Source organism: Canis lupus, chromosome 7, assembly GCF_048164855.1.
Source record: "Canis lupus baileyi chromosome 7, mCanLup2.hap1, whole genome shotgun sequence".
NCBI classification, from domain to species: Eukaryota; Metazoa; Chordata; class Mammalia; order Carnivora; family Canidae; genus Canis; species Canis lupus.
In genome coordinates this window covers 69,114,965-69,140,486 of record NC_132844.1, presented here as the reverse complement: position 1 = coordinate 69,140,486, position 25,522 = coordinate 69,114,965, and the positions used below count along the sequence as shown (strand labels likewise).

Here is a 25,522-nt window from a genome sequence, read left to right as displayed (position 1 = left end):
TGAAGAGCAACATGATACCCAGATCCCAATTTTAGCAAGCTTAAAACACACAAAACAAAACTATTTTTAAGTGCACAGTAACTGAAAGAATTACAAACAATCCCTACAGGACAGGGCAGTGGCTGCCTCTGAGGAGGAAGCGGAGGAGGGTGCAAGACGCACACATGGAGCCTCTGATGACATCTGCAACGTTTTCGTTCTTAAAATGAAAACAAATGTTGATATTATTAGGGCAAAACATCAGTATTTGACCAAGCCAGGTGTTGGGTACAGAGCAGTTTATTAGGCTCTCTAATTCTCCATATGCTTGGAATTTGGGGGTAATAAAATTCATGATGCCTTGTGAGAGAGAGAGAGAACCCCTTTCCTGCCAGGCTCCTGTGGATGATGCCACTCACCTTTGATAAAAGGCTCCTTTGTGAATGCTGTGTGCTCCCCACTTCCCTCACCTCCCCTCAGAACAGACCTGATTCTGGAAGCCATGTCCCTCACACACCTGGGGGCAGGGCCCCCAAATGTCCTAACCCTCAAGGTTTCCCCTGAGGGGAGGAGTGTCCTTTGCCCACATTCCTTCCTAAGGATCTAGCTTTGCTTTCTATCTGCCGCTATGGTGCAGGGGCGGGGATGGGGAGAGGGGGAGACATGGGACTGGATTCCCTGACAGCTCTCAGGCCCCAATTCCAAGGGAGGGAGGCAGCTGCACTGAACACAGACACCCACTGCCCTGACCGAGGTTAATGCTGCTGGGCCTCCCCTGAAACCACAGACCACAGGGGATGAAGAATGAGCTAAGTGCTGTCTCTCTACTCTGCAGCCCTAGCCAGAGACACCAGAGGACCATCAGGGCCCCTGGCTGCTCCTGCTCAGCATGGGGGTGCTGCTCAGCGGGCTCCCTCCCTCCCTCCAGCATATTTCAGCCTTAACAATTTTAAATTCCTCCTAGGCCCCTGGGGATGGCTAGAGAACAGGCTGCCAGGCCTGCTTCTACCTTCCTGCACCTGCACTTCACACCTCCTGTGTCATCCAAGGGGCCCCTCTCAGTGGACCCCAGGAAAAAACTAAAGCCTGGGTGGGGAGGACTCAGGCCTGAGAGGGGATAAAATAGGGGGACAGGGGGAAGAATCCAGCCTCCCTCTCATGCATGAACAAACTTCACAACAGTTACTGCTTCTTGAGGGCCTACCACACGCTAGGCACCAGGCCAGTCAATTTACCTTGTCCCATTCATGCTCACAACCGTCCTACCCATTTTACAGATCCAGAAACAGGCTCAAAGACGTTCTGTGACCTTCCCTGCCCGAGGTCACACAGCCAGGAGTGGCAGAGCCAGGATTTGCCCTGTCTGAAGTAGCTTCACATCCCTGCAACTGACCAAGTGTCCCCACCACCCTGGGATGCCTGCAGAGCCAGCCCACGGTCATCCCACCGGCAAGGGGGGGGACGACAACGACAACGACGACGATCTGAGTCGGGAAAGGGGGCCTCGAGGGGTTTGGTGCCCACCAGGAGGCTCTCAGTACTGAGATATGGATGGCCATCATCAAGGCGGGCAGGTGGTCAGAGTGGCTGGGAGGCTAGGGCACACCTGTCCAGCCTCAGGTGAGCTGCTGGCCAGTCCTACCTCTTGGCCTTAACTGTGGATGAGGCCACCACATGATCCAGGGAGAGGCCCAGGCAGAGCCAGAGAAGGTGGAAGGAAAGGGAGAGATGTGGGTAGAATATGAGGGAAGCAGAGAAAGCCACAGGGTCCCACAGAATGAGGCAGGGACTGGAGACTAAGGGTGGCCCTGCTTCCCTCCCCCCATCACAGCTCGGGGGTACCGCTCTCCATGGCAGCCCCAAGGCAGAAGGCTGGGGCCCGCATCTCATCCCCTCACCCAGGCCAGGCCCCTGAGCAAGTGGCAAGCGTAAAGGTCAACTGGAATATAAAGCAGAATGTGCCTTATTTTCATTTCCAATATGTCTGGGTCATAAAAATGCTAGTTTAATAAATTGGGAGGAAACCGAAAAGCACACAGCTCATTCAGGGCTGGGCAGGGGAGGTACCATGAGCTTAACAGGTCTGACAATGTGGGTCCCACCCCTCCACAGGGCCCACTCCCTCACCAGGTTCCACACCTGGTCCCAAGGCTGACGGACTCCCTGGCACTGACAGGGCCTGGCACTGGGGTGGAGGGGAAGGGGCCTAAAGGTGGGGGTGTCCAGCCCGATTCTGCCCTCGATAAGCCCCTGGACCTCAGGGAGCCCTACAAGAGCCATGCAAAGGAAAAGGACCTCACGTACCAGGATGGCTGCAGCCCACGAAGGCTCAGGGAAGTCTTGGATTTTGAGTCAGGGTTTGAAGGAGTCTGACTCTGTCCATCAGACATCAAGAGGGGCACTCGAGGGGCACCTAGATGCCTCAGTGGTTGAGCATCTGCCTTTGGCTCAGGGCGTGACCCCGGGGTCCTGGGATCAAGTCCCGCATCAGGCTCCCTTCAGGGAGCCCGCTTCTCCCTCTGCCTGTGTCTCTGCCAATCCCTGTGTCTCTTATGAATAAATAAGTAAAATCTTAAAAAAAAAAAAAAAAAAAAAAAAAGGAGGGGCACTTGAGGAGGAGCACTTGACCAGGAAAATCCCTAAGGTAGGTTTGGAAAGCAGGGCCCAAGTTCAGAGAACATGCAGGGTTGAGGCAGGCTGGACTCCACTGGAGAGACGACCAGAAAGGCCACGGGGGCCATGGCAATCCCATGGTGACCTGACCCCTAGGAGGTAAAACTCAATGCTCCTTCTGCAGGAGAGGCCACGGGGGAGAGGAGTGGGGTCAGCCCACCTGATCCAATGTCCTCCTTCCACCCAAGGTCACACAGTGAGTTGGCAGCAGAGCCAGACCCAGAATGCAGATTCCTGAGCTATGGGAAGCCTCAGTGGTAAAAGGACCCACAGCTCTCCCCTGAGTGGGGAGCCAGTGATCACCCCAGCATCCCCAGACCTCATAGTGAGGTTCAGGAGAGCCCCAGGACCATCCCACTGGGGACACTCAGGTACACTCACCAGTCATCCCTCTGCCAAAAGCCACAGACCTGCCCAGCTCCCCAGCTTGCATGGCTCAGACCAAATCCTCTCACCTGAACCCCCCTTGGATGCTCTGTCAGCGGGAGATGAGGACCAACATTATGGAGCCCGGCTGTGCACCCACCCACCCCACCGCCAGCTCCTCTCTACATTATTCCACATCCTTGGCCTGAAAGGTACATTTGAGTCTGCCCATTTCACAGATGAGATGAGCAAGGTCCAGAGAGGTGGAGTGACCTGGGGCCAAGCTCTGGGCTACCTACCATGTGGCTACCTGCAAGGGCAGGGAGTGCTCTGGGCTTCGCTACAACCAGGCATTCAGCCGCCATCCACAGTCTACACGCTAGACGCTACCCTAGCACTCTCCATGCATTTGTGCAGTCTTCACGGCGCCCTATGAGGTGGGTTTCTGGCATTTCACGGACAAGGAAACTGAGGCACAGAGAGGTGCCCCCCAGGTAGTAAATGGCAGAGCAGGGGTTTGAAACCAGGCCCTGGAGCCAATACCTTAACCACTACATGCTACTGCCTCTTGGGGCTCCCTGTCTGGCTGGCCCTACCTGGCTCCTGTCTCCAGCTCTCCTTCCTCAGATTGGGGGAGAGTGGAAAGGGACAGCGTGGGGGGGGGGGGCATGGGTAGGAGGAGGCCAGCAGGATAGGATCCTCCCTCAGGCTCCGCCCTTATGGCTCCTCCCCCATCACCTGTGTGGCTCCAGGAGAATTGTGCAGGGACCACTTGCCTATTGTACAGGTGACAAAATTGAGGTCCTGAGAGGCCCAGTGATTGCCCAAGGTCATCAGACTCCTGCCCGCCCCCCTTCCACAACACCCTGTGCAGCAATAAGGAGCAGGATGTGGGTTTTGGAATCCCTGTAGTCCCCCTCTCCCTGCCCCCAGGGCTCAGTACTTCCTCTTGGGTTCCCAGGTCAATAACCAGGAAAAGCCATGCCCCAGGGCCTTTGTACTTGCTATTCCCTCTACCTAAACACTCCACCTCCAGATATCCATAGGGCAACCCCCCTTACTCTACCAAGCCTATGCACAAATGTCCCCTTTTCAGTAAAGCCACCCCCAACCATCCCATTGAAATTGGCCCCCCACTCCTTCACCTCTCTAGTTACTTCCCTGCTTTGTTCTCCATTAAGTATTTATATGCTTTACCTATCCACTGCCTGCCTTCCCCCTCAAACGTGGAAGCCCAGCAAGGCAAGGCCTTCCTCCGTTTTGTCTCCTGCCTTATAAGGTTCCTTAAAGCAGTAGTCCTCCACCTAGGGTGCACGTGGGTTTCACCGGGGAACCTGAGTCCCATCTCAGACCAATTAATCTGAATTCCTGGGGTGGGGCTCAGGTACTAGGATTTTTTCAAATTCCCCAGGTGATTTCATCGTGCAGCCAGATGGAGACTGCTGCTGGCAGGGCTGGGCACAGGAGATGCTCAGTATGGAGTTAGTAAACGAAAGAGTGAGTGAATGAATGAATGAGTGAGTAAATGAGTCAGTGGAGAATTAATTGATTTTTATAGGTGGACAAGCCGAGGTCCAGTCAGGAGAGAGAGCCAGATGCTGGCAGTAGTGAACTTGAGCCTCCCAGGCTCTGTCCCACCTCAACCGCAAAGTCACACCCCTTGCCCACCCAGGGGCCGTCAGCTCCCACCTGGACTCCAGGAGCCCACCAGGCTTCCCTCAAGGGCATTTCTGGGAAGTCCCCCCAGAGGCCCCACTCCCTCCTTCTACTTTCACAATAACAGACTTGTTTGCCAGTCCAGTCGCCAGGGCTGAATCCCGGCTTCCACTCCCAAACCTCCTGCATTCCGAGCGGCTCTGCAGGCACAGGGGGCACCTGGGAAGTAGCAGGCTTGCCAGGGCTGCAGGGTGGGTGGGGTGCCCCCTGGGGAAGCCAGGTGGAAGGGGAATGCCGGGCCCACTCAGAGCACCTGGTCTGGTGGCCAACCCAGCCCCCTCGCAGGTATCCAAACACAGGTCAGGCCTCCACGTCTCATCAGCCCCCTGGAGGCTGAGGAATCAAATGGCTCTAGTAAATTCCCCTGGTGGTTGCAATGAGCAGCCAGGCTTGAGAACCACTGAAGCCACACAACCTCTACCCCGGCAGCCCTACCCACCCGTCCTCCCGCTACCCCTGGATCCCCAGCATCTGACTGTATTGCGGGGGCTACCCCTCCACCATGGACAACATCCAGCTGGTTTGGACAGAGCTCAGAGGGCATGGAGAGAACTAGCAAAGGAGTAGTCAGGGGGGCTCTGAGCCTGGGCCTGCAGCTGCTTCCTGGGGCCACGTGTCCCCCCACCCCCCTCGGTGCAGGCTTCAGCCTGACCCTTATGTCTTGAGGCCCCCCTTCCCGGACTCTCACCACAGACGGACAGCTGATGATTGTGGGAAAGAGGGGCACAGTCAAGCAAGGCCTATGTGCTACCCCTGATAGTCACCCTCAGCAAGACCCCCTTCCCACACCTCCTCCACACATTCCCCACCCCTCATGCGGCCTAGCACTTCACAAACACTAACCTCTGGCAAAACTATTCTGGTGACACCAGTGTCCCCTGAGCACCTCCTCAGGGCTTTGCACACATTATCACCTCTGCCAGGCAAATACCATCATGCCTGTGAGCAAACAGACTCAGAAAGGCCACACAGAGTATCAGGCCAGGTCTCAAACCCAAGTCTTTCTGATGGCCAAGAGATAGGAGAGCAGAGTGGCGAGCTGGGTAGCTTCTGGGCCAAACAGCCTGCATTTGTATTCCAGCTCCACCACACATGCTGTGTGACCTTGGGCAAATTGCTCAGCTTCTCTGTGCCTCAGTTCTCTATTTGTACAAAGGGAATAACAATTACACACCAGGGCTTGCTGTGAAGATTAAGAAAAACCCTGGCACAGGATGTGTGTTTTGTTGTAAATGTGGGATTTTTCCACCTCAGACACCTCTCCTGGAGGGTCCCTCACTCACCCTCAAATATTTATTGAGGAAGCTTTGTTAGAACAAATCTCTAACAACAGCCTTAAATGGTACAGGATTAGATATGCACTAACAGGGAACACCGGAAGTGTTTTGGGGTTGGAGATACATCCAGGTTGGTCCTGGGATGACCAAAGTGGTGGGCACTGGTGGGCACTGGTTTAACCCAATGGTAAGATGGGCCTGGCTACAATCATGCCCACAGCCAAGAGCTGATACAGAACTCTGTAAACCATGGCGACCCTGCTGATAGCACAGAGTCTGGGGGGACATGGGGACAGCAGATGCCTCACTCTCCATGAGTTCATTCAGCCAAGATTCCTGAGAGCCAACTGGGGGTCCTGCAGGTGCTGCTGAGAGGCTGGCGGGGTCAGCTGATGTCCTCTGACTCATCTCACTTCCCAGGTGGGAGCTCAAGTGTAGCCCTACACCTGGCTGCCTCAGTTGGTAGAATGTGTGACTCTCGATCTCAGGGTTGTGAGTTCCAGCCCCATGTTGAGATTACTTAAAAATAGAGATTACTTTAAAAAAAAAAAAAAAAGAGTAGCCCTAGATTATACATAAATGTGGGCCTGGTATATACCCACAAAACTTTATTTATGGGCACCAAAATTTGAATCCCACATGCGTTTCCTGTGTCGTGACATTATTCTTTTGATTTTTTTCCTTCAACCACTTAAAAGACCAAGACTATTCTTAGCTCATGGGTCATACAAAAACAGGTAGCAGGCCAGATTTGGCTCTTGGGCTAACCCCTGGTCTACAGGGGAAAGGCAACAGCCAAGAGGAAAACAAGGAAATGTGCACATGAGTACAAACCATGATGAGTACCATAAAGGGAAAGACGGGGAAACAAGACCGAATAATTGAGGGGTAGGGGGGCTCCTCTGAAGGGAGTCCATTTAAGCTTCAGGTTGAATGAGAAGTACCTATCCCCACAGAGTGAAGGGAGAACATTCCATATACAGGGGACAGCAAATGCAAAGGCCCTATGGTGGGGAAAACAGTGTCATCAAGGACCATAAGGAAAACTTATGAGTTTAAGGAGTGCACCCAGGAGAGACAAAAGATGTGGTCGGAGTGCCTGGTAGCACAGAGCCTCTCAGACAGGCAGGAGTTTGGAAATTTGCATTTTAATCTAAAAGCAATGACAGGTTTAATAGGAGTGAGATCTGGCTTTTAGAAAGCTCACTATGGCCACTGAGCAAAGGTTTGGCTGTGGAGAGGCCCATTTGGAAGGAGAGAGAAGAGAAAGTTTCTGCAGTGGTCTGGGGAGAGGCCCCAGGGGTGGGAAGGGTGAGGGGTGTCATGTCTAGGGCACATTCTAAGAGGAAAGCCTATAGGGTTTGCTGACAGTAGAAAAAGGATGGACAAAACTGTCACCAGATTTTTTGGCCTGGTGCTGGAAGGATGAAGCTGTCTTCAAGGGAGTGGGCAAGCTGTGGGAGGGTGGATAGACTTTCTTGAAAGTTCCTCCTCGTTGTGCAGTGAAAACACTTTGAAGACACAAAGCCACATCCTCAATAGAATATCTTGTGTTATTTAAGCCATAAAGTTTCCCCCAGAGTCCTGGGTCAGGCACTGAGGAGCAGAACAAGCCAAGCACCAGGCAGGCAGCTTTCTCCAGAAGTAAGCCACAAACCTTTACAGCACTTACAACCCCATGTGGGTCCAGAGTATCACACAGCCAGGAGGGCTGGTGGGGGGTTGCACAGAAGGCCTAATGTGGCTCACCAGCGCCCCCGGCCCTGCCTTTCTTAGGAAGCTGGGGCACCTGCCCATCTCCACCCTCTCCCCAGCTCACCAGTGTCCCCTCTGCCCCCTCTTCTCCCAGCCCCCTTCTGCCCTCCCTCCATTTTACCCCACTCCTTCCTCCCATGCTCCATTGTCTGACAGTGAGACCTAGCTTGTTATCTTAAAGTTAGGTTGGCTGCTTGGTCTGCAGGAAGACGAGAGGCCCAGCAGATGGTGGGGCCTCTCCAGGATCAGCCTCAAAGGTCACCGTCTGTCACTGCCCACCCGCTCCAGCCTCTTCCACATCAATGGAGTCTCTCATGCTGATTTCAGGCCCCACAAGCTGTGCAGTGACATTTCCTGCGGGCTGACTGTGTGCCAGGCACCGTGCTAGGCCTTCTCTGGACATTAACTCTTAATTATCTCACCTGGTCTATGAGGATATGTTCTCATAGGATAGGCCTATGTTCTCATCCCCATTTTACAAATGAGGAATCAGAGGGGCACCTGGGTGGCTCAATGGTTGAGTATCTGCCTTCAGTTCAGGGCGTGATCCTGGGGTCCCAGGATCAAGTCCCACATCGGGCTCCCCACAGGGAGCCTACTTCTCCCTCTGCCTATGTCTCTGCCTCTCTCTCTGTGTGTCTCTCATGAATAAATAAATAAATAAAATTGTTTAAAAAAAAATGAGGAAGCAGAGGCACAAACAGGCAAAATAATTAGCCATGGTGACAAAGACTCTCTGGCTCCAGCATCCAAATTCTTCAACACCAGGCTGGATAACCCCACACACACCACCCTCTTCAAGCCTCAGCTTTTCTGTCTGCTGCAAATGAATGAGGGACTCAATGGAACGATTTCTGGATCCTTCTAGCCTTTACAAGTCTGGAATTTAAAAACTGCTTTCTTCCAAGGCACCTGATATATTCTTTCTCCCCCCCAACAGTGGCTGCTCTCAGGGAAAGATCTTCTTGGCCCATTCACACTATGGTATAAATGACCTACACGGTGAATGGAGGTGAGGGGACTCTGGTGGAAAGATTCAAACCCAGGCCTAACTCGTTCCAGAACCTGGGCTGTCCCAACATAGCATTGCGCTAGCCACATCCTTGGGCTTTAGGAGCTCTTCCAAAAGGTACTCTTTACACCCATCAATATTCCCTGTTCCCAAAGAGAGAGCCAAAATGAGGATGAAGGAAGAGGATGGGAACAGGAAGTAAGGGATATAAGCTATCAAGTCAGACCCACGAATTCTGAGAGTCAGGGCTTCTGGTCCCCATGAAAGCCTGGGTCCCACTTCCAACCCAGTTTATTTGGACAGGCATTCTGGAAGGAGTCAGGCCTGGGAGCTGAGGACCTAACTTCTGGCCCTGCCTAGAAGGACTTAGATTCTACATCTGTACGATGGGGAGTTGGCCCCTTCCAGCTCTACTAGTTTTGAGTTTTGCTCATACCCTGACCCCAAAGGCACCCCATTAGCTTTCTCCAGGTAGGAAATCACCTCTAGTGCCCCCAAGCCCAGAGCTCCTCTCTGAGCTGTGCACAAGAAACTCACCTCTTAGAAGAAGGGGAGCTATAATCACAGCCTCTGGTAGAAGTTCCCAGCAGGCCCCACTTATTGGCCTTGGCAGAGCAGGGCTGGGGCTGCAGTGATGCCCTTTGAAACTGACACCTGACACAGCAGCTCTCCTGGCCTGGGCGCCCCTCCCTCATGCTCCCCAGGCAGTGGCCTCTGCTCCTGACCGCCCCCAACAAAGTTCAACCTTTTTGCCTCTGTAAAAGGCTTTTAAGTTTCTCACCCAGCCTCTCATTTCTCAGTTTAATTATTGAGGAGCCCTCTTGTCGCCAGGCTGGAACATTAACACTGTTAAAAAGGAACCCAAGGAATGCAGACCACAGATGACTGCCTCCCTCTGGCTCTCTCCCCATCTCCCCTGCCCTGAATCTCCTTTCCAACATGTCCCTCCTGCCCCCATTCCTTCTCTCCTCCCCAGGCCCCCACCTCCCAATCCCATCTCACTTTCTGTGCAGCAGGGAGGCTCCTGACCCCCTGCCTCAACCCATTCATCTCTCGGGCAATCTGAGAAGGCACAGATAAAACTGAGGCCTCAGCCATGTTCATAGGTAACCAGATGGGCAGAAAAAAAGGAGTACCTGTGAGCCCTTAGGCTGGTGAGGCCTGGCTCCAGGCACCCTCACCCTACCAGAGACCTTGTGCCAACTAGAGAGAGATTAGCATGGAAGTCACAGTGCACTCCCAGTGGAGTCATTGATGCCTCACTCCAAAATATCCATGTTTCCAAGAACTCACAGATACCATTCTTGTACCCTTTACCCTGTGTCAAGTGACACCTCTCCACTCCTTTAGCCTCTCCATCTCTCCATAAAGTGGGTACTGGCTCATCTCTGGGAGATGGCAGGGAGGCACTCACTGAGGTCATGGACACAAGGGTCCCATCACCTTTGGTTCAGGATGTGATCCCAGAGTCTCGGGATCCAGTCTCACATTGGGCTCCCTGCACGGAGCCTGCTTCTCCCTCTATGTCTCTGCCTCTCTCTCTCTGTGTGTGTGTCTCTCATGAAAAAATAAATAAAATCTTTAAAGAAAAAAAAAAAAACAAGGGTCCCATCAGACTGTCTTCTAAAACACCCACAGTCCCCAAAAGTGTTTTTTTTTTTTTTTAAGATTATATTTATTCATGAGAAACAGAGAGAGAGAGGCAGAGATACGGGCAGAGGGGGAAGCAGGCTCCATGCGGGGAGCCTGATGTGGGACTCGATCCTGGGACTCCGGGATCACACCCCGATCCGAAGGCAGACAGACACTCAACCACTTGAGCCACCCAGGTGCCCCCAAAAGTGTTTAATAAAAAGCTCCAATAAGGAAACTGCAACAGCCCCATGTATATAGTCTGGGCCTCTTCTCCAAGGCCGAGGACCTAGGCCCCACCCAGACAGATTGACAAGGAGTCTGGGGCTTGTCCTTTCTGCTGATGGCCCCAGGTGGCCTTCCCTCTCAGGCCTGGGGCAGGCAGGCTGAAGCAATGACTCAGCTAACCTAAGCCATTGCCAGGACCTGGCCTGGGCAGCTGAGCCCTGCTTTCTCCTCCCCTCTGGGTCTCCACTCCTCAGTGCGGGTGGGAGAAGTGGACCAGGCTACCCATTCCCAAACCATCTGTAAGGAATGATCTCTGGCAGCACAGCCCCCTGGGGGCTGTTTGGATTGTCTACTGCAAGGGCAAAGTTTCCTTCAAGTTTTCTGTTCAGCTTAATCTGGCATTCTTCATAATTCATCCATTTGCTTAAAAATTAAGATAGTGTTTCCATTTGGATTATAAGTAAAACCAACACCCCAGGAAGAAGGCCCATAGGTAAGGAGCACAAGGCACATGACCCCACAAAGTTCTAACTCCCACCCCACGCTGTAACAGGACAACTCTAGCTTCATTTCTTTCCCACTCCCACCCCATGCCCAACTTAGTGGACTTCTACACCATTCACCTCCACTTCAACCCAGGCCCCTAAAAATGCTCCCAAAGTACTGATGCACTATGGGACTGGACAAATGGGCTCTTGAAAAGGTCTAGGTGAGAGAGTCACAGCCTCACCACTTCCCACTCTGCATGGGCCCAGACAGCCTCTCTCAGCCCACTGGGTCTAACTTTGGAGACTGAGGAGGGAAGGGGCCACCTCCAGAGGCTGGGAACCTGACACCAGGATGAAGGAGGGACCCAGTGGCTTCCTCTGTGCTTTCCTTCCTCCTCCTCCCACATATTTTCCCTCCCTCCCTCCCCCCCCCCACCCCGCACCCCTTACACAACACACACACACACACACAAGCACACAAGCACACACAAACACACAGCAAAGAAGGCAGGCTCCAAAGAAGAGCGGCTCATAATTATTGGTAAAATGCTTGTAATGTTTTTCTCTCTACCCGGTAGCTTTCAGTTGTTTTAGCAGCTTAGCGAAGCACTTGGCTCCAATTGAATTGCAAATCAGCAGCTCTTGCCCCAGGAAGAGAGGAAGGGAGGTAGCAAGGAGGGGGCAGGGAAGGATTCCAGACGAAAGGGAGAAAGGTGTGCAAGGAAGAAGGGCAGGAGGAAGGAAATGAGCAAATGAGCAAGGGAAGCTTGGTTCTGGGCCCAGAGCAACAGCTACAGAGACCGCCTGCTCCTTCGAGGCCCTTTCCCTGTCCTCATCCACCATCCACCTTCTGCTGTAGCCCACTGCCCCATCCAAAATATCAAGACACATTTTATAACCATAATCTTGGGGTGAAGTGTGAGGGCCACACTGGGCTTTCTCAACTACTACAAGAAAAGCATATCTTTCTAGGGAATTACAATTTATTTGAAAACAATGTCAAAAACAAAAGTCTTGCTTTATCTCTTTGGCAGTCTCCAACATTCATATTTCCATTTTATCTATTTCTTTGACTCTGTTTCTCTTTCTGACTACATGTATTTCTACATATCCATCTGTCTGTCTTTTTACACATCTGTCCACCTATCTCCTTCCTTCTGTCACCAGCACTTCATTCTCCCCTCTTGGTTCAGAATTCCCCACAGAGGAGCGGAGTTGATCAGGGAACTCTGGGCGGCCGTGCTGTTTCAGCACCATGGTCAGCACCCCGGAGCCGCTCCTCCCTGACACCTACACTCCTCGGATCCTCAGCTCTCACCACAGGACTGCCCCCAAATTCTCAGATACTGTTGTGGGGGATGGTACAGTCCTCAGAGTCCAGGAGGGAAGAGGAGAAAGAAACTAGCCAGGCCTGGCACCCTGGGTTGTTGGCGGAAGACCACGTCTGGGGCCAACTGGCCAGACACTAACCTTGAAGAGGCGAAGGATGTTGGCCACCATGATGGAGACAGAGCTCCCTGAAGCACCGATGACACCGACCACACGTTCCGGTTTGGTGATGATGGGGGGGCCGCCACTGCCACAGCGGACCTCTGTGCCATCCTTCTCGATGAGCGCCTGCACAAAGGTCAGGGACTGCTCGAGGGCATGGGTGTCCCTCGAGCAGGTGTCCAGAATGCGGGCGCCCAGCGTGATGTTGGGCAGCAGGTCCGGGTCATTGTTGATGCGATCCAGGGCAAAGAGCATGGCCTCCAGCCGATGGATGCCCTTCTCCTTCTTAAGTTCTCCACAGGCCTTGCCCTCTGAACCCCGACCGTGCACTGGGAACAGGCCGCCCAGTGTGATGTCCCCATCTATGCGAATGGAATTCATGTGGGGGTGGCCCTTGGGCTTCCCCAGGGAGGAAGGCACCCAGGGGCCATAAAGGCTAAGGAGCAGGCAAAGAGGCAGCCGGGCCCACCACCAGCCCCAGCCTGTCTTCCCAGGCATCTCGGAAATCCCTAGAGACCCATGAAGGGCAGGCCCCACTCCTAGCCTTGGCAGGCCCCTGGCCCCACAGCCTGGGTGAGCATGGGCAGGGCAGCCCCCACAAGTCTCTCCAGGGCTGCTTCAGCAGCAGGGTGGCTGAGGGCAGCCAATGGGGTCACCCATGCTGGTGCTCCTCGCCACTCAGGCAGTGCTCAGTTGCTGACATGGGCCATTCCCACAGGCAGCAGGGAGTGGCCAGGGAGCAGCAAAGCTCTAGTCTTGGTCCTCACGTTCTGCGGGCCTGTTCTTGACGGATGAATGTGAAAAGAGAGTGCTCCTAGCTTCACGTATCTTGGCATCAAGGAGAAAACAGCTTCAATGCTCTCCTCCTACCAACCTTAGAAGGGAGAGAGAGGGAGAGGGAGGGGGAGAGGGAGAGGGATGGAGAGAGGGAGAGGGAGGGGGAGAGAGAGAGAGAGAGAGAGAGAATCAAACAGAAGCCCAAAGAAGACATTAGCTATTCTGATCTCTCATGAGGAGCCTGAGAGAAGGAGATGCTGGAGGTTATCGCCACAGGCTCCACAAATCTGAACTTGGTTTTCTCCCAGCTGCTGCTCGACTTTGGTTCAAGTGGGAGAGCCTGAGGCAGAAATTAGGTCATGTTTGAAGATTTCTTAGGCCTAGACCCACTGCCATCAGAAACCAGGGGATCAGAGTGCACACTCCCCAGGAACAGCCTGAACTGACTTGAGAGGAAGAAGGGTCTTCCTCAACACTCACCCACATGAGGGAACAGCAAGAAATCAGGTCCACAGGATCCAACCCCATTTTAGAGATGAGGGAACTGAGGCCCAGAGCAGAAGAGCATTTTGTCCAAGTCACACAGGTAGTGAGAAGCACAATACCACGCGGACCCCAGCTTCCCAGCTCTGGAGCCAAAGACACTTAGGTTCCTTGGGGACTGAGGAATAAGGAAGCCAGCAAGGCCCCCTGCAGAAGAAACCAGGCTGGGAGCTGCTCACTCTGAAGACCAGGGAGAAGCTGGGGCTGTCCCAGCTCAGAATCCTCATCCCAAATCCAATCGGGCAATGCAAATTTCACATTTCTACCTCAGCCACACCCCTGGCAGACGGTAACCCCAGGGGCTCCAAGCTCAAGGAGGTAGGCCTCCTTTTCATTTGCTTGGCCTCCCTCCCCCACCATCTTTCTCATGGTCTTTAGCTCTCAATTTCTCCACTGCTCTTTCTCTCTCCCCCACTTCCTCCCTCTGAGAGGGGGGGCTCAGGTTATGGCGTGAACTACTGCACATTATTATGATCATTGTCATTATTATTGTTGTTGTGATTAAATATTTATCTGCAAGGGTAGAGGAGAGAACACCAGCTCTTCCTCATTCTCACTGCTAATTTGGGCTAATTTCCCCTGGGGTTCCTTCCCTTGCCCCAGCCTCCCACTCGCTCAAAACCAGCAACCTCCCTCCCCTCAACTTAGAAGGCCACAGGGAGAAGCACTGGAAGCTGAGTCAGGGATTGGTTGGGGGGCTGACACCCAGGCTCCCATTCCAATGGGTTTGTCAAATGAAGACCAGCAAGCCACTCACCCATTCTGTGCCTCAGTTTCCCTAGCCATTTAGAAGAAGGGCTTGTGTTTGGATTAGGAGGTTTTCCTAGAGATGCAGTCCCTGCATCCAGGCCAAGCAAGCCTCTCAGAGCCACCTGTCCCCTGCTTGGACTTCCCCCACACAGAGGCCCCAACTGCTCCAGTTCTGGGAAAGGAGAGGAAGAAGAGAGTACAGCCTCAATTCCTGAGCTTCCCTGCCTAGCGCCTTCTGAACCCTCACCTCACACATCTGACCCCTCATCAAAATGTTCCCCCACCCTTTAGCTCCTCAGAGGCCAAGAACAGCTATTAATTCTCCTTCAGCCCATGCCACAGGGGAACCAGAAGCCCCGAGGAATCCCATAACCCTCCCAAAGTCACAAAGCAAGTCAAGATGGGGCAAGACTCAAAGCCAGCACCAGTCACACTGAGAGGTCCGAGGTAGCCTGCAGGAAAGCTTCCTAATCCCACAGCCACTCCTGAAGCCAGGAGCCAGTGACCTAGTGCTGGGGCGGGGCGGGGGTGGGGTGGGGTGGGGTGGTGGTGTCAGTACCTGGGGGAAGGCTGAAGAGTAAGAGCTGCTAAAACACCGGAGGGGGGCTACACCTCAATGGAACTGTCATCCCCACTTCCACCTCCCTGTGAGTGAGTTTAGCAGATGGCTTTCTGGGTGGCCACGGGGAGTGAAGGGCTGTGGGGTAGTTGCCACTGATGCCAGCACCAGGCAAAGGCAATTCAGACAGGAACACCGGCGGTCCCTGCCCCTGCCATCCCCTAGAGAGATCTCCTTCCCAGATCTCCAGAACAGAAGGGGATGGATGAGGATGCGGTCCGGGGGAAGACTGCCCCTGCAGGGCACTTTCAGCTGGCACAGCCATGGGAAGGAGTCCCCTCCCGGCCGGTGTCCCATGGGTGGGACAGCCCACACAATGAAACACTGTCTTGTCCAAACACCATGGTGGCCCTGGAGCGATGACAACACTGCTGTGTGCCGGGCACCACACTAAGTGCTGGGCGTGCATGGCAGCGGGCTCACACCCCGGAGCGGCGGGCTCAGAGGAGGAAGGGGAGCTCCACCCCAGGCCCAGGCCTGCAGGCCCCCCGGAGCCCGCGCTCTGCTGGCGGCCCTCTCCTAACATCCTGCCATCCTGCGGGCCGGGCCTGGGCGGCCTGGCTTAAACATGGAGGGAGTCCTGGCCTCAGATGGGCCTTGTGAGGAGGCCGCAGTGGGGCCGATGCTGGCGGAGGGCCGGGGCTCCTCGCGGTCGGCCCAGCTCAGGCTCCAGATTCCTCGTGAAGGCCCAACACCGGCTTCTCCTGGGAGCCCACGCACCCCAGGCGGAGCAATGTGCACACACCATACAGACACAACACACACTGTACACACAGCACACAGACACGAACGTACCACACCACACACACACCCCATACACACAACACAGATATAAACGTACCACACACACCATACACATAACACATAGACAAACATGCTACACACCACATACACCAGACACAGACCACATACCACATACACACCATACACACACACTATACACACACCAAACATACAGCACAGATACAAACATAGCACACACTATACACACATACCACATACACACATCGCACATGCATATACCACACACACCCACACACCATACACACATTATACACACATGCCATACACACACACCACACATATATATATCACATAGACACAAACATACTACACACCACATATGCCACAGATACAAACATACCACACAGAATACACACATACCACACGTGCATACACCACACACACACCATACAGATACACCCATACCACACACATATAACATATATCACGTAGACACAAACATATCACACAGCATGCACATACCACATATACCATATGCACACACACCACACACATATATACCAAACATATCATACATACACACTTGTACATACATATATCACATACACATAAACACATTACACACATGCCAGACATGAACACAGCACATACCAATACACACCACATGCCATATGCACACACACCCTACATACATACTACACACCACAGACACCACACACACATACACCACAGACACAAACATACCACACACCAGACACACACACACACAATGGGGAGAAGCAGAGGCCACATGGTGGAAGGAGGCCTCAATGAGGAGAAAAGCAAATTCTTGCAACATTAGAATCAAGAGCCCAAGGCCCCAGGCCCTGCCCCCTAACTGCTCACAGGCTTCCCTCCACCCCGACGGCCCTGCCCCCACCCACAGCAGTCCCGCTCCATCCCTGGTCTTCCCCATCCCTGGTCTGCTGGGTCTGCCTTTTCTGAACATCTCCAAAGAGCTGGGCAAACCACCGCCTCTTTTAGCCTCCCCTCCTTCTTTTGATCCTGTAACAGGAACAAGGGAAAAGTAAAAATACTCTGAGTAAAAGGCGCCACCAGGAGCAGAGGCTGGGGGTGGGGCAGCAGGGGGAGCCAAGGCCATCCTTCCATACCCTTCCGTACCCCCACCGGGCAGCCTCCACCTTAGCAAAGAGGGGCCAGATGGGGGGAGGTTGAGTCCTCAGGCCACCCCCTCAATTCTAAAACAGCCAGGGAAGCTCACACTTCAGACGTTTGGGGGCTGGAGGTGGGGGGTAGGGGGTGGGGAGTGGGGGGCCTCTTATTCTACCCTTCCCTCTCCTTCCCCACCTCTCTCCTCAACCTGTCTATTCCCTTCCCTTCCACCCCCTGTCAGATCTTTGGCTCCAGATAGGCAGGGAGGGACAAGGAGCAAAGGAAAGAGCACATGGTCATCTCCACACACAACAGCATCTTTCAGAACATCCTCCAGAGAGGGGATGTAAGGAGAGCCAAGGAGGGAGGGTGCAGTCTGCCCTCCTCCCCCTCCAGCCCAGGCACCCTACAATCTGAGGGCCTCTCTGATATCTGCAGGCCTGCAGGGAGAAACTCCCCAACCTGCCTTAGTGATCCTTCCAAGTCCCATGCTTCCGCACGTCTAACCTAAATCCTTCCCTCCACAACCAGGGCCTGAGCCAGGAAGAACCACAAACCATGGAACGACAAGCGGCTCCAAAGAGAGCTACTGCAACGTTTACTAAACTCACTCAGCTTTTTATTCTCCCAAAGCTAGGGAAAGAGAATTCTCCCCAAACACCAAAGTAAGGGACAGAGTCAGAGGGAATGACCCTGCACTTGGCACCCAGAGCTGCTCAAGCAGGCTTTCAGCCCCTGCAAGGCCACTCAAGCTCTGGGCTCTTCCCCCTGCCCTGCCCCAGCACCCCCTCTCAACCTCTGCCTTCCTTGAGCCAGGCCTCCTCCCTCCCCTCAGCTTTTCCACATTTCCTCCCCAACTTCAGTCCTCTCCATTCACCTCTGTCTCTGTGGCCTGGCCCAGCCCAGGTGCTCAGCAAAGCTGGGCGTGGCGTCTGTTTTGAATCTCTGAGCTGTTTAGACACTTCATCACCCACAACTCACACTTCCACGGGAGGGGCTCTGCTCCCCAGCAGGAAACATGAGGGAGAACCAGGGCCCTTCCCCTTCTTCCCCCACCACCCCAAGCCCACAGGTGCCCACGCAGACCTGAGACGCTGGACTGCAGGCCACCTCTGAGGCCCCCTCCCTCCTGCCCCCCTGGGGGCCCCGCACTGGTCCAGCAGAGGTGCGCTATGCTGGACAGTCTCCTCCCAAATGGACAGAGCCTAGACCCAAGGAACAAGCAAGAAGACGCTGCACCCCACAGCAACGAGGCCCATAGTTTGATCCCCACCCTTGTGATCCCTGGTCCATGGGGAAAGGGGATGGCTAATTAGCTCCCTCAACCTCAACAGCCCAACCCTCTCCCCACAGGGACCACAGCTTGAGGAGACCGTGTCATACTCCTCTTGCTATCTCTGCATCCCAGCCTGGCACATTGCCTGGCATCCCCCACCAGAGCTTGTGGAAGGGAACGAATGATGTGATGCGAGTGAAGAATTCTGGGCTCTTCCCACCCTCTCTCCCAGGTCATCAGTGTCAATATTAATAGAAACAGCAGCCCTGCTCCCAGACACTCCCCAGGGCCGTGCCAGGCCATGTTTGAAGAGCAAGGAGGAGGGCACAGTGGGGGTCCAGGCTCCGTGGATCTCATTCTTTTCCCATCCCCAAGAAGCTCCAGCCCACCAGCCTGTATCAGGAACCCTCCCAAGTACAGAAATCCCCAGATCTTGCTTCATAGGCCATCCCCTCCCTGTTACACCAAAAGAGCCTGATTCCAAAGTGACTGGTTCGCTGGGCATGTGGTGGGCATTGCAGAAACATGCAAGGAAAGAAGAAATGATAGAGGACAGGAGGGATGAGAAAGTAATTCCTCAGCTCAATGCCCATAGAAACTAGAGAAAACTTCAAATCCGCCATTGTGGTTCCTCCAATCTAGGATTCCCTCCAGCCTCCTCCCTGTGACTTTCACCCTTCAGGTAGCAACTGAGACCCTTCCTCCTCCAGGAAGCCTGCCCTGATGATCCTAGCTCTATTTCCTCCTTCTTGCACATTCACATCTCCCTCTCTCTTTCTCTCTCTCTCTCTCTCTCTCTCTCTGTGTGTGTGTGTGTGTGTGTGTGTGTGTGTGTGTTATTTGGCAATGATGAGCCTGGAAGATTTTAAGGGCCTGTGTGGACCACACTCATCTCTGCATCTCCTGTGCCTAGCCCAAGGCTCAGAAACTCTCAATAAGCAACAACACACGGTCTTTGCCCGGAGCCAGCAGGCAGCCAAGGTGATGCCCAGGGCAGGGTCTGAAGCAGCATTCTGCGTCTGCAGAGTAAAACTCTGACCTGGCACCAAATCCTCACACGTCCCTGGTGTGGTCAGGCATAGAATACATCCTTTCTGCCATAACCATTCAGTTATTGACCGTGTCGATCAAATGTGTGCTGGCTCTGCTCTGGGCACTGGAAATGTGCTAGGAGTAACAGACACAGACAGCAGCACCCACCTCTTGGGGCCAACCTGGGGGGTGGCCCAGGAGATGCAATAAACATACTTACATAAAGATATGTGGCACTTCAGGGAGTCCAGAGGTTATGAAGAAACTAAGGCAGGTAAGGAGAGAGGTCAAGACCCTGGGGTCTGTTCAGAAAAAGATAGTCAAGGCAGGCTTCTCTGAGGAGGTGGCATAGGAGAAAGCAATTAAAAACAGTAGAGGTGTGAGCCACAAAAGTGTCCCAGGTAGAGAGAAGCAAGGGCAAAGTCCCTGAGCTCATGTTTAGCATTGATTGTTCAAGGACTAGCAAGGAAGCCGGAGTACCCGGAGGGCAGTGGGAACAACGGGAGGGGGGAGAGGAGGTCAGAGAGGGCATGGGTACAAGATCAGACAAGACCTGTGCTGATGGAGAAATGGGGGCCCACTGGAGGGCTCTGAGCGCAGTGACAGGCAAGGATTCATGGCAAGAGAAACCTGAGACTCAAAGAGATGCCACCTGCTAAGGCCACAGCAGCTCTGGTCAGCTGAAGGCAAAGCAAGCCCATCTCATCAGCCCAGGAAGGGCCCGACACTGACCTTCCCCTTCGCCCGGAGGGGGAGCGCAAATCTCCATTTGCCAGCCCCCACTTCCATGTAGACTTCCAGGCCTCTCCTTCCTACCCCAACTTGTCCTGCCTCCACCTACCACCACTGCCAACCCGCCCCCCTCCCAGTCTTCTGGCACAATCCAAGTGGGCATGTGTCTTTGTTTGCAGCTGGTGCTACTGTGAGCTTCCCGACTAATACTGTTTCTTCCTCTCTCCTCCTTCTTCCTGTCCAAACACCTCCTTAACTCAGAGCTCCCCCTACTCCAGCACTGCCCCAGAGGGAGAGGGCCCACGGGCTTCACAAGTCAAAGCCCAGACTCTACCATCTTACACAGTCATAAGCACAACCAGTTGTGGGTGACCCTCCCATCCCCAGGCCACACAGGAGCCAGGCACAGGGAAGGGCCAGTGCTACCTGTGAAGTAAATGGCTCACCAGAAAGTTAAGATCAAGTCCCCAATCTTTATTCCTAAAGATCAAAAATCACCCAGTGATTTTAGAAACAATAAAGGTGTAAGCCACAGCAATGACCGTGTTTTCACTAGAAGTCACAGGCCCAACCAGAAAACAGGTCCAGAGGCCAGTTTCTATCACCCTGAAGAGCAGAGAGGTGGGAAGGCTGAGGATAGGGGACAGGGCAGGACCCAACCTCGTGGTCCAGCCTGGGACTAGCAGCCAGCTGGCTCTCCTGGGACCCCCCTGCATTACAGCCAATGGGCAGCCAGTGCTTTCTCCAGAATGGGGAGGCTTAACCAGATACTACAGCTAGCTAGTCAGCGTGGCTCAGCCTGAAATGGCATGGGCTGGCATTATGGGCTGGCATTTCCCAATTACCACAGATAATATCTCCCTTAATTGAATGGGGTCCAGATAATGTCATTATGCACTGCATTCCCCAATTTATTTAATATACATGTGTACACATATATTTATGCCTCACTGCTGCCAACGACATTGCTAAAGGTGAGGTTGATAATAAAACATTTCGACGGGAGTCATCAGCTTTAATTTAAGGGGTGATTTTTACTATCCTTGTGGTGCTCATTTTTCCAAGGAGCCAAGAGAAACAACGGACAGGCTGGAAGAGGCTGGCTCAGGCCTGCGGGCTAGGAAGTGGGGTGGGCAGGGCTGTGGGGTAAGCTTGTCTTTTCCAAGCAAGTTCTGCTGCTACTCCTCCTTCTTAGGAGTGAGTTCAGGCAGGGAAAGGGGGGGGGGGACAGGGGGGAGCAGAGGCAGAAGCACCACCCCCCCCCCCAGCTTGACTGCAGGACTGGCAGGGAGGAGGAAGCTTGTCTGGAATGCAGAGCTACGAGGCTGGGGTAGCACTGAGAAGCAGCAGGGTGACATACTGGGAGAAAGGCAGGGCAAGAAGACAAGGGAGGCCAGAGCCAGGCCAGAGCCAGTCCACAGCCAGGAAAGAAGCAGAGTTCCCAGGAGCCAGGAAAAGACAGTCTGCACTCTGCAAGGGTCAAAGACAGTGAAATCTCTAAACTAATTTTTGATAGTCCCCTGCTAACTGGGGCAGAGTTGACACGAAAACAAGCCCTCCTTGCTCTTTCCAGGAGTCAGCACCAGGCTAGGTGGGAGCAACGGAAAGCCAGTGTCCTTGGCCGCAGGCCAGCTACCCACCAAGGCAAGCCCCTGAGTCTCCTGCCTCGGGTCAGCCCAGCTAGCTGGCCACTCCTCTGCCAGCCCCAGCAAGCAGGACCAGAGCCCAGATGCCGGCTTCCCCCTATGCCTTCTCCGGGTAGCAAAGGCAGCTTCCACTCTGCAGAAGTGAGATAACCTCCCAGCCAGCAGCTAGCGGGCCCAGCTGCCCAGGCTGCCAGTGGGGCCTGCCCACTGCAAAGTTAGGTTCTCAGCCGGCCAAGCAGAGGAGGACAACGGGGTGGGCAGATGTCTTGGGGTGGGTGGTAATTAGGGGCTGTGAGCTCCAGACTTGTCTAGGGTAGAGGATGTGTCTGTTGGCTGTAATTATAAAGCTCAGAAACCCGTGGGTCCCCTGATCCCATCTTTTCCTGCCAGCTACCCCCCTGCAGCAGGGTGGGTTGAGGTGTGGCCCAGCATCCTGGAAGCTGGACCAGGGGACCCCCCATAGAGCTTTTTGCTCCCTCCCCTTCCTGGTAGCAGGTAGCATGCTAGCTGCTCACTTACTGGCTGGCTTGCTCACTGATGCTCTCACCTACCTCGGGCTGCCTGTCTGCCACTGTGCCAGGCACTCCTCTTGGGGACGTCACGCCTCCAACAGAATGAAGACGCCCAGACGCAGGCTGGGGGAGGAGGGATGAGGGAGGAAGACAGGTGCGGCCTACACTAGGCCACAAAGGCCAAGAAAACAGCTCAACTCCTGACATGCTCCCGCCCCCCCCTTCCCCCCTGCCAGCTCAGGACTCCTTCTCTGTGCCCTGCAGCCTGCCCTACCACCATCCCATATATCTCTCATTTACCACCAGTAGAGCATCCTTTTGGGTTGAGCATTGCCATCTCCTCTCTGGGCCTCTTGCAAATGCAAACATCCCAGAGAAAGGTAGCCCTTGCACTGACTGCTGCCTGGCGGGAGGAGGCGGGTAATAACTTTTTGGTATTTTTGTCTCTGAGAGGTTGAAGGCATTGACAGGTGAGGGAAAGTTTATGGCTAACAGACAGAGGTTGGAGGAAGGGGAAGACAGTGGTCATCCAATACCTAAGTGGGCAGGCATGCTCATCCAAGGCTAAGCAGAGTCTCAAGGGTACCAACCCCAAAGGCCCCCAACCCCATGTCAGGGATAGGACTCTGAGTAAGGGCCAAAGAGGCCCTCCAGTGGTCTTCTGTGGGGCCCAGGGAAAGGGACAGAGCTCTGAGCCCCCCCTCCATTGCAGACAGGTCCTCTTCAGGGGCCCTCACCACTAGCTCCCAGAGCCTGCCCAGGAGCCGTGACCACACCCAAGAGCCCCCAGACACACCTGTGGGAACTCTCTGCCACCTCAGGAAAGGTCACCCCGAAAGGCTCCCTAGGGTCCTCACCTCTTGACTGAAGTGCTCCCACCACCCAGGCACTGGCTTCTGAAGAGTTCAACCAGCAGACGCAGAACCCCAGGCCCACATCCCATGTGGATCTCAGAGGGGAAAGTGGGGCAGACCCAGCGCGCACCCTGGGGGAGTAGGGAGATGGAATTTAGAACATTCTTTATTTCCACCATGAGCTGGCCCCAGGGACGTGAGGCTGAGTAGCAGGCTGTGGGAAGGGGGTGCCCAGCGTGGAGACTCTCAGAGCACTGGCCCCGCCGCCTACCCTGAGGCCCCACAGTGGCCCAGAATGGAGGATGATGGGCGCACACGCGCGCGCACACACACACACACACACACACCCTCCCCCATCACCGAGAGCTTTCCGACAGACGACAGAGGGTCAGACAGACTAACCACGGCTCCCACTGACACGTGGATTCGGGCACCCCACTAGGCAAGCCCAGCTCAGTCCGCAAAGCGGCTCTCCCGCACCCAGGGGCAGGCACGGTGCCGAGACAGGGTAAGGAAGCGCGGAGCCTCCTCCGAAACGGACTGAACTCTAAGGAGGGGGTGTCACTCGTGGCCTGGGGGCAGGGGGCGCTCGTACGCGGGGCCTCAGGACTCCCCGCCGCCGCCACTGCCGCCCCATTTCTGCACAAACAGCTTCAGACCGCCCCGGTGCGGGGGCGCCTCTCTCAGGCCGGGCCTCCGCCTCGCAGCCCCGCCCCCGCGCGGGGAGGGGGCGCCGCCAGTTCCCGGGCGCCGGGGAAGCCCGACCCCGGAGGGGACCCCCCAGCACACACACGCGCGCACACACACACGCGCGCGCGCACGCACGGCCTGGCCACCCGCCCGGCGGCCCCACAGAGCCTCGGGTTCACCGGGGTCCCGGAGAGGGTCGGTGCAGAGTATCGGAGGAGCCCCTGACCCTGAAGTCCCGGGGCCGCGCGGAGCCCCCAGGCCCTGGGGCGCAGTCCCAAGCCGCAGCGGCCGCGAGCCAGCGGGTCCCCGGCTCGGCCAGTGGCGAAGGTGCCGCTGGGGCGACCAGGGTAGCGGGACGCGGTGCAAGGGAAAGGAGCCGAGGCGCGCGAGGCTGGCGCTGCCCGCCCTGCCGCCGGGGGACCGCGGGGAAGGGGTGCAGATGACGCCCCGCGCCCCCGCCTGCCCTGCCCCTCCGCGGAGGGGGCGCGCTAATGCCCCCGCCCCCACCTGAGAGCTGCCACGACCCCCATTTGGCAGAACCTGACATAAGCCCCACTGCACAGAGACACTTTCCCCCAGGCCCGGAAAATAAATAAATAAATAAATAAATAAATAAGCCGCTGCCCCGTCCCTCCCTCGCGGGCGTTCGGGGAGCCTGCCCTAGCCCCGAAGGGAGACCCTCCAGCCCGGGTCCCGCGCCCTCCGGCCCCGAGGGCTCCGGTCCGCCGGCCCTCCTCCGGGCAGCCCGAGCGCGGGAGCTCAGAGGCCACCTCCGCGAACCCCGAGGTCCCCGCCGCAGCCCACGCCCCAGAGGCCGGAGGGCACCGTCCCCTCCGCCGGTTCCCCGCGGGCCACAACTCACCGCGCGCCGGCGAGGTCTGAGCCGCGGCGAGGGGTCGGTTGCGCTCCCGCCTGCCCCGGGGGCGCCGGGAGGCGGCGGCGGCGGCGGCCGCGGGCTGCTCGCGCTGCCCAGAGCCCGGGCCGCGGCGGACGGCGCTGACGCTGCGGACCGAGCCGGGCGCCGAGCCGCCCGGAGTCCCGGACGCAGCGGGGATGGGCCGGCGGCCGCCCGGCCGGAGCCGCCTCCCCGCGCGCGGCGTTCTGCTGCTGCTCCGGCAAGAGCAAGGGAGCGGCGGCCAGCCCTGCCCCGGCCCCGCGGAGCCCGGCGTCCAAGCCGAAGGGAGCGGGCGAGGCGGCTCCGGGCAGCGGGGTCCGGCCGGGGGCTCCGGGCGGGGGAGTGCAGCGCGAGCCGACCTGCGAGCGCAGCCGGCCGAGATGCGGGCGCCCGGCGGCGCGGCGGCAGCGGCAGCGGCAGCGGCAGCGGCGGCCGCGGCGGCAGCAGCAAGGAAAAATGAGAGCGAGCGAGAGAGCGCGCCGGAGAGCGAGCGAGAGACGGGGAGAGCGCGGAAGACGCGCAGACGGGAGGCTGCGGGAGGGGCGGGGGCGCCCGGAGCACCAGGGGGCGAGGGGACCGCCGCAGCTCAGCCCCCGCGCCCGCCGCCGCCGCCCTCGAGGAGGCGCGAGCCGGGCCCGGCAAGTTTGCGCTGCGAGTGCGGACCGAGCGCGCGGCGCCTCCGC

At 55.8% G+C, this 25,522-nt stretch overlaps 1 protein-coding gene across 10 annotated transcripts in view; it reads right to left on the bottom strand.

Annotated features, from left to right (window-relative positions):
- Positions 1-24,914, bottom strand: part of GRM4 (glutamate metabotropic receptor 4) — a 116,837-nt gene extending 91,923 nt beyond the window's left edge. For 7 of the 10 annotated variants that reach the window (XR_012034425.1, XR_012034424.1, XR_012034426.1 and 4 more), the window contains exons 1-2: positions 24,807-24,901; positions 12,597-13,491 (exon numbers count right to left, since the gene is read on the bottom strand). Coding sequence is in view for 7 of the 10 variants with exons in the window: in XM_072833398.1 (XP_072689499.1) it covers positions 12,597-13,115 (519 nt within the window). In the remaining 3 variants the exon portion in view is untranslated. Of the gene's footprint in view, positions 1-12,596; positions 13,492-22,439; positions 22,556-23,257; positions 23,398-24,806 lie in introns of those variants that run through there. The other 3 variants (XM_072833401.1, XM_072833399.1, XM_072833400.1) reach the window with 3 other exon arrangements.
- Between the last annotated feature and the right edge of the window lie 608 nt (positions 24,915-25,522).